General features: G+C 46.1%; 1 protein-coding gene across 7 annotated transcripts in view; it reads left to right on the top strand.

Moving 5' to 3' along the window:
• Positions 1-8,457, top strand: part of Cald1 (caldesmon 1) — a 177,756-nt gene that overhangs the window by 102,683 nt on the left and 66,616 nt on the right. For 2 of the 7 annotated variants that reach the window (XM_029478316.1, XM_021165247.2), the window contains exon 1: positions 6,769-7,014. The exons of 4 other annotated variants lie outside the window; for them this stretch is intronic. In XM_029478316.1, coding sequence (XP_029334176.1) covers positions 6,962-7,014 — 53 coding nt within the window. In that variant the 5' untranslated portion in view covers positions 6,769-6,961. Of the gene's footprint in view, positions 1-6,766; positions 7,015-8,457 lie in introns of those variants that run through there. One more of the 7 variants, XM_029478319.1, reaches the window with a different exon arrangement.

Genomic DNA, 8,457 nt, shown 5'->3' on the forward strand with positions numbered 1-8,457 from the left:
CATGATTTCTTTTGCAATGTAGTTGCATCTATATACAATAAATCTATAATCTACAATAAATCACTAAGACCTAGAATCAATTTCCTCTGTATGAAAGTCCTATATACCTCCTTCCCTAGAGTTGTACAATGTGAATGATGAACAACATGCTAAGGGTGGTTTTCACTAGAACCAGAACCAGGGTTTTGTAACAACCATTCATCCAATAAACCTTTTTAAAAGATGGTTTGAAGTCAGAGGACAACTTGTGAGAGCTGGTTCTCTTCTTCCATCACCTGTATTCCAGGATTGGAACTCAGGATGTCATGTGTTAGGCACTTTATCCACTGAGCCATCTGTCCTGACCAGTAGTAGTCCTTAGATAGACATTTTGTCTTCCAAGAGGTAAGGAATGAGAAAAGGAAAGGGAGAGCCAAAGAGAAATTATGTTGAACATACAGGTGGAAAGGTTTGTGAACGTCTGGAAGGGCCAAGGCTGGTGCCTCCAATAAGGCTCTTCCTAGAGTCTTAACAACCATGCCCATCTCAGGGGTCCATTCTCTTCTTGGCTCTTAATGGCCTCATATAACAGTTTGGCCTTTTCAGTGAACCCTGGCACCTGAAGTCTACAGAACCTGGCAGACCTCAGAAATTTCCATACCTGCCTTTGGGTTGATAGGACTGGGATACTAAGGATGGTTTGCCTCCAGGAGTCTGACATAATGAGTTGGCTCCCTTGAATATGTACCCCAGATAGATAATCTCAAGTTGAAAAAGCTGGGCTTTCTTAGCAGACATTCTGTATCCAAGTTGACTCAGTTCCTGTAGCAGGTCTCATGTCTCTTCCTGGCATGTCTCCAAGTTATCCTTCCCAACCCTCCCACAATACATACTGGAGCACAGTTATTTGGGAGTGGGCCCACTGTTACTCAACCAAGTCCTTATGCAGTGACTCTGCAGAGGTGGTGGGTGAGTTCTTGAATTCTTGAGGCAGGTGTGTCCAAGTCAGATGTTCCTTGAAGCCTCTCTCTGAGTCTTACCATTCCAAGGCAAATAGAGGCTGTGGCAGTTTGGTTAACAAAAGCTATGTTCACAGCTGACTAGTGCACTTTAGCTTCTGGGTCAAAAGCAGTATAGGTTCTATGGGCTTCAAAAAAGTCTTTCTAGATGTTCCCAGGGACTCTCATTCTTTCCCTGCATTGCCTGGTTCACCTTAGATAAATCTGTGGGCTGTCTGGCTGCTTCTCAGAGGCCCCCTCATCAGAATATGGCAGAGAAAGGGGAAGCAAGGCAGGGGGCCGGAGGCTAACCTTCCTTTAGAGGAGGAAGGGTAGAGAGTGGTGAGGCCTATAACTTTCAGTCCAGGTGACCCCAGTCTTTACCCTGTAAATGATAGGAAGATGGAAAGTCCCCTCCTTAGGTCATAGTGGGCCATTCATTCCTGTAAGAAATGGTTAGTTTTCAGGGACAAACAACCAGACCCAAGTGTCTGTGACTTGGCAAAAGTCTTTAAAATAGTTCAGGATCAAGCCCGATGAGGTGCTTTGTGCCTGTCCCATCCTAGAAATCAAAGAAAAATTAGTATGAGAGGACAGAATGCACAAACAGAGGACACATAGACACAGAAGGACATTCCCAGGAAAACAAAAACAAAATGAAAGGCTATCTCAGAAAGTCTTCCTCCCTGCTCTTGGGAGGCCCATAGATCCATAGCTAGTTCAGAATCCAGATGAGAACTAGGAAGTTCTCCAGCTTCTGGTAGGGGATTAGGGGCATTCTCCATTGCCCCAGCTGGGTGACAAAATATACATCTGCTTTGTCCCTCTTGGTTTCCAGATTAAATCAGAAAAAGAGTTAGAGCAGAAACAGAAACGCAGATATGGATAAGACAAAAGACAACCAGGCTCCCAGCCTTGCTGATTAACAAAATACTCCACTATTTGGATCAGGGTGTCTCCAGGGAATCCCAGACAAGCCCCCAAATGTAAGGTTACGTGATTCGCTGAAGAATGATACTGTGGACTCAAATAGTATGTAAAGGCAAAGAGTGTTTTAGTCTGTAGAAGTCCAACATGCTGGGGTCTCCCATTACCGGAATAGAGAGACAACCAAGTGAGTTTGCAGGCCTGACTTAAAGCACATTAGGAAATTCTGGGGTAGATGATCTATGTTAATCTGTTGGATCCATCTCTAAGGACATTCCATTACCAGGGTGTGGGGGTTGGAAACTTGCTGGGGAGGTCTGGAAAATGTTCCTTAGGAAGTAGCTGAGGAAGTCTGGAAACAGCTGCTGACCCATTGTCCTTGCCTCAGGCCAGGTGGTGGGGCAGCTTCTGAGGCCTGGACTTGTCTGGATTGCCCAGTTCTTGGAAACAGAGATTTAGGTCTAGCATCCTTAACTGTCCATTTAAAGCCTATCATGGAATCAGCCTAGCCTTCTCAGCAGGAAATTATCTTGTTTCAGCCTCTAACACTACACTCTGGTGGTTCTCCTGGTGACCCTGTAGGATGAGACACGAGAGGAGAAAGAGGTGGCTCTGGAGACACAAGAAGCAGACAGACCCAGAAACAGAGCCACCTTCTGGTGGGGAGGAAGAAGGTGTTGTCTGAGGGACCCACAGAGTCACTGAATTCTTGAAACAGTTTCTGAAGTTACATTACCCCACACTATGCATTCTTGTCACAGTATTTTTAATTCATGTTAGCTTATCTTAACTTAAGAATAAGATGTGAATTAAAAGGTGAAGAGTTCTTACAGCTTCTATTCTTATCTTAATGGAGTCTGTTTATAGATGTGAATAGAGCCATTTTAAATAATATGACTTTTAGTACCTCTTGTTTGTGCAGGATATCTGCCTTACCTACAATTAAAAGACAAACAAACAAAAAGTCCCTCTGTTCTTGGAAGTCTGCAGTGGGCTGGTTCTCACAAACTCATGGATATCATGCAGGACAATTATGAACTTCACTATGGATCCTGTTGTTTGACCCTGCCTCCCTCTTCCAGAAAGTCATTTGAAGAGGATTTTCCATTATCACTGGAGCCCACCCAGAGTCTCTGGACCAAACTCTGGATCTCATGCCCTGTGACATATATAACCTTTAGATGTACCAAAGGGGCACAGAGTCCTTCTTAGTTCTTCTGAATTCTAAAACCATCCAAATAGAGACAGAGTAGGAACAAAAGCTTGGTGTCACTCAGGCATCCAAGATTGGCCTACACTCAGACATACCTTGTGGAAACAATTGGTGTCTTTCAGCAGCCACCATTCTGTGGGCACAGACATGCTGCACTGGGGCTGTGCTGAAACTAAAAAAATGAAAAGAAAGCTGGAGATGTAGTTCAGTGGTAGAATGATTTGTGAGGACCCATGTTCAATCCCCAATACTATCACAAAACCAAGTTTCTTAAATTGTTACTGTTGTCTCTCAAGTGGGTAGATTTCTGTACACAATGGACAGATATATATGCATATGTGTATATGTATGTATATGTGTGGAGGCAACTGTGCTCATGAAAGGGCATGCACATAATGTGTGTGTGTGTGTGTGTGTGTGTGTGTGTGTGTGTGTGTGTGTGTGTGTGGTGTGCATGAAGGCAATGGACACAGCACTCCCACACATTTTTCTCTTCACTATGGAATTGTTTCAACATAGAAGCTGTTCTTAAACAACCATTACAGCCTAGGAAGTCTGGAATAGATCATGTGGCCCAGGCTCCTACCCCCATGAAGTAAAGTTATTTTTAAAATCATATTTTATTAATAAAGGACCACCCTGTGGTGGGAGCTGTTCCTTTCGACCACGCTGACCTCCATCAAACCTTCCCAGCCCAGAGTCTCTTTGATGAAACATTAAACAATAGAATGTGCAGAAATGAAGGCGGCTATGAGCAACCTGAAGATTAGTTTGTCTAGTTGGAGTCCTGACCTGTCATCTCATGCATGATGCCTGCTGTCTTGTTGAATGACTGGTGGAGTTGATAATGCAGGTAGTTGATCATCAGGTTAGCTTTCAGCCATACTGGTTCTGTAGGCTTGGCCTTCTCTGCCAACTCCCCAAGCACATATGCCTGAACAGAACATGTGCCCACACTCTCAGCTGGTTTCTCATCTTTTCTCCCTCTACTCCAACAACTGGCTCTCTGGTGACTGCTGGGAAGTTGGTGCCTACCCCGTTCTGAGCTTCCAACTGTCTTATTGCTGCTCTGCCTATCTGCCTTTCGTCTGCCCATTGCTGGCCTCTGTGCTCTCTTTGTCCCTTGCTGCTGTCTTCTCCAGATCTGAGACTCTCTTTTCTCTTCACTATTCTCACTTCTATGCCTTATAAGGAACCATGATATGAGCCAGTAAGTTTCACCACTGTGTACTTAGGTTATATAGACCCACATACTCTATATACTTTATATTGAAAGCAGGAAGCCAGCCTGAGACTATTCACTTGGTTTTTCCTCTTCCTGTCTCTACACCTACAGAGATAAGCAGGTGGATATTCTTTCTATGATTGTTCATTAGTAGATCTTTAGCACATGAACACTGGAGCAGAAGAATGACCACATCCTTGTACTCCACTCCCCAGTTAATGTAGGAGTATGTGTATGAGAGAGAGAGAGAGAGAAAGAGAGACAGAGACAGAGACAGAGAAACAGAGAGATGGAGACTTAGCTTTTAAGAATCACTTTTTTTTTTTAAATATCTAGGCTACTGTATTTTATAAACCTTTTCTGGGTGTGTCAGAACTATATTTGCCACTCCTCAGAACTAGAGTATGTAGGGATGGGAGGAATCAAGAGGTAAAATGTATTCATTTTATAAGATTTATAAAACTCATTCATCAGTCATGCCTGTTTTCTGTTTTACTTCTGTAGCAAATAGCTACTGGTGTGCTGGCTTTCAGCATTGCAGACTTACCTATCCCCAGGCCTTTAGACTTCTGACACACATCCCAACAGGCTATAATCTAGGTGGTGGCTCACAGCATTCTCTTTGGAGGCTGTAAGGGAGAATTCATTTCCTGGCTCCTGCACGGGCCCAGAGGCATCACATTCCTGGGCTTTTGCTCTCCTTCCTCCACAGCCTGGCTTCTCTTCCCTTTCTCCTATAGGCCTAGCTCCCTGTGAGCTCAGGCAGAAAGCCTTCTGTTTTTAAGCCTCATGTGATTAGACAGAACACACTTTGATATACCAGGGCAATCCCCTCTTTTCCACACCCACTCTTGAATCACATCTGTAAACTAACTTGGAAAGAGGCAGACACGGAAGATAACATATTGCTGTGTTCTGAGGATTAGAGAGTAGGGTGTGGAATCTTGAGAGAGGGGAACTGTTTTGCCTCCAACAGCAAGTCCCGGAATTCTATAAGCAATAAAAGAGAACAAAGTAACAACGTTTGGTAGGAAGAAGGGCAGCAGAACATCTCGGTATACATTTTACAGTCCATCTCTGGAGAGAAAATGAGATGATCCTGAAGCCTGAAGCCAGTCATGTTGTGTAAAGACAGCCACATCTCAGGTTGTTTGAGTGTCTTCTGTCCTCCAGTTAATAGGTTGAGTGATAATCCACGCAGTCCACGGGATACACGTGTAGAAATAATTACATTTGGCATTTACTGACTCATACTTAGCAACTGTGGCACTCGTGACAGCATAGGGGTTAAGCAGGGCAAACGTTGTCTAGCTATGTGGAATGAGGAGACTTAGCTCAACTGAATTAAAGCTGCTTCAAGGGAGTATGAAGGGAGTTAGGTAGATCTGCTCTCTGGCACTGAGTGGAGTTTTTAAAAGCTCTGTTCTCATTTCTGTGTGGCACAAAGCTGTCCATCAGAGATCTCTTCCATTCTCCGCCAAGGCCCTCCCGGACAAGTGCTTCTGCTATTTACCCAGGGAGTAACTGGACCTTATGGGGCAGGGACCAGAGTTGTTCTAATTTGATAGAAAGTTGGACCCTCCAACACCAGGGCCTCTATTGCTATCAGAGATGAGGAAATGCATGCATAACACAAGCCAAGATGGGGTGTCATCTCCAGATATAGTCAACACCGCCTCTTTCCTCAGGGGCTGGAATTTGGCGGTGTTCCAAGCTGTTGGTGACCAGCCTCCCTTGCCAGGCTTGGCGATGAGATCACCATCATAGTGCCACTGATGCAGAAGGGCCTGCTGTTCTGGCAAGCGCCCAGGCAGACGACTGCCCTCCTCTCTCAGGGGAGTGCAAACACTAGACACGCTGTAAGGTCCAGCCCATCACCGAGCAAGACCCTGGACTCTTCCGCCTTTGTGTGTGGTTTGCATTTTTCTGTCATGCTCCTTTTCCTGGATAAAAGGGATGAGGGGAGTTTTTCAGATTTGATTTCTCAGTGGGAACTGTTTGCTTTGGAAGCCACCTACACCAATGCTAATTGAGAACAGAGCACAGGATGAGGGCCTGAGAATGGCAGCCGATGAACTTTTTGGTGGGCTGAATTCTGTTCATCATGTCAGAACTGGGCTGTGAGTACAAGCAGGAGCCACTGTCTCCCAAAGGCTGCGCACTACCTCGGCTTTCCCCAGTTCGACTTGTTACCCTCTCACACATTAGCGATTGATTTCTCGGAGTCAAGCATATAAAGTCTTCATTGTGATCGTTCCCCGTCATCCTAGCCCCTATAGCCCAGCAATTTAGAGCCTGAAACTCCCCAAGCGCTCTGTATCTTGCAGGTCTAAATCTGATGGGCTTCTATTAGGGAGATTACAGTAAAAAATAACAATCAGCTCTCAGATGATCCTGTGTGGAGGGGAAGGGTGGGGAGGAGTAGATTTGGCTGAGGACAAGCCCAGACTTTCGTCACAGGGACAGACCCAAGTGTTAACACAAAGGGAAGGCAGGCGCATCCTGCTCAGCGCATTTCGGCCACAGATAATATGGCCCGTGTGCTGGCCCAGCCCACACTCTGACCTCCAGGCGCCAGGTCCCCTACCTCAGTCACTCCTGCCCAGACCAGCTGCGGACATGCTTAGCGGATCCGGGTCCCAGGGAAGGCGCTGCCTGGCCACACTCTCTCAGTGAGTTCTGCCCTTTGCCTCTTTGATTTCTCTTTTCTTTCTTTCTCTTTTTTTTTCCCTCTCCAACAAAAGAAATTTTTTTAAATTCTGGGAGTGGGGAAAAGAAAGAGCAAGGAGGGAGAGAGAGAGAGAGGAAGGCAGGAGTGTGTAAAAACTTTGTAGTTTCAGCTGCGGGCTTGGTCTGGAGTCACTGGCTTTCTGGTTTTCTTCATTTCCATCTTCCTGGTGCCTTAGCAACAGGGGTTTTACCTAGGACCTGGATTTCTTTCTTTCAAATGCAGGCCACAGGGTATTGTGCTGCTAAAGATCTGCTGTTAATTTAGCCCGAGCTCTCTGCCTCAGAGTCATCCTTTGCAGGGCGCAGAGATTTCACTAAGCCACAGTTGCCCAATCCGTAAAGTAAACAGCCCAGAGCCCTCAGCACACTGACCATCTGACTGGGCCATAACAAGCCTCAAAGCATATGCTATTGATCAGGGGGGATGTGGGGTGTGTTCAGATAACAGGAGGGTTCTGAGGCTTTAGAAATGTGGAATCCTGGAATGTGAAAGTGAGCGGGGCCTCTCGGACCCTTTGGGGGTGATGCTGTCTTTCTACAGACACAGAGCCCAGAGGGATAACTCAGCTTACCAAAGCCAGACAACAGTCCGCAAGGATGGAGCTCCTCTGTTCCCTGAGCAGAGGAGGCCTTTTTTCGCAGTAGTGTCTGTGAGGTTTGAAAAACTTAATGCGTCCTGGGCAAAGGTAGTGTGGAGGAGTGAGGGGCACCAGATGGCCTTTTGGAGAGTCGTTCCCATTTCTGAGAGTTTTGGCTTTCATTTGGGATCACCGTCACTGGGTCCAGTTGCCCCAGAGCTTGTGCAACTGTTGGTCAAATAAGCAGAGGAGCTTGGTGGGGTCCTAGAAAATGAGAGACCTTCACACCCACAGTGTTTGCAGCGGTTTTTGGTTAACCAGGTTTTGTGGTTGTTGTTTTGGTTTTTTGAAGTTGGTCACTCAAATGGGAAAGTTCAGGGGGACCTGGGACATGGTCTATACAATCCAGTGCTTGTTAAACTTAAAAAAAAAAAAAACTTTTAAGGAGTCCTATTATGTAACAGGGGTGTCTGGTGAGTTTGAACGAAAGCTCTGAATCCCCATCATATTGTCTCATCATAGCCCATTGGGTATCTTCCACCCCACTCTCCTTCCTGCCTCCAACCCAGCTCCCAACTGTCCATCCTAAAGCTTCCTTCGGATCCTAGATCTTCATAGGAAAGCCCAGGCACCACTGATCTTTCCTGATGCCTTTATTTCAGATGATGAAGTGAAGGCCTATGGAGGGAAAGGCCGTGTCCAGATCCCGCAGCTTGTAGGCAGCAGAGCCTGGAATGCTAGGGAAAGGCCTCTCTCCCTGCCCTCCTCTCCCCTCCCCTCCCTTCCCCTCCCCTCCCTTCCCCTCCC

Source organism: Mus caroli, chromosome 6, assembly GCF_900094665.2.
Source record: "Mus caroli chromosome 6, CAROLI_EIJ_v1.1, whole genome shotgun sequence".
In the NCBI taxonomy this organism is placed as follows: Eukaryota; Metazoa; Chordata; class Mammalia; order Rodentia; family Muridae; genus Mus; species Mus caroli.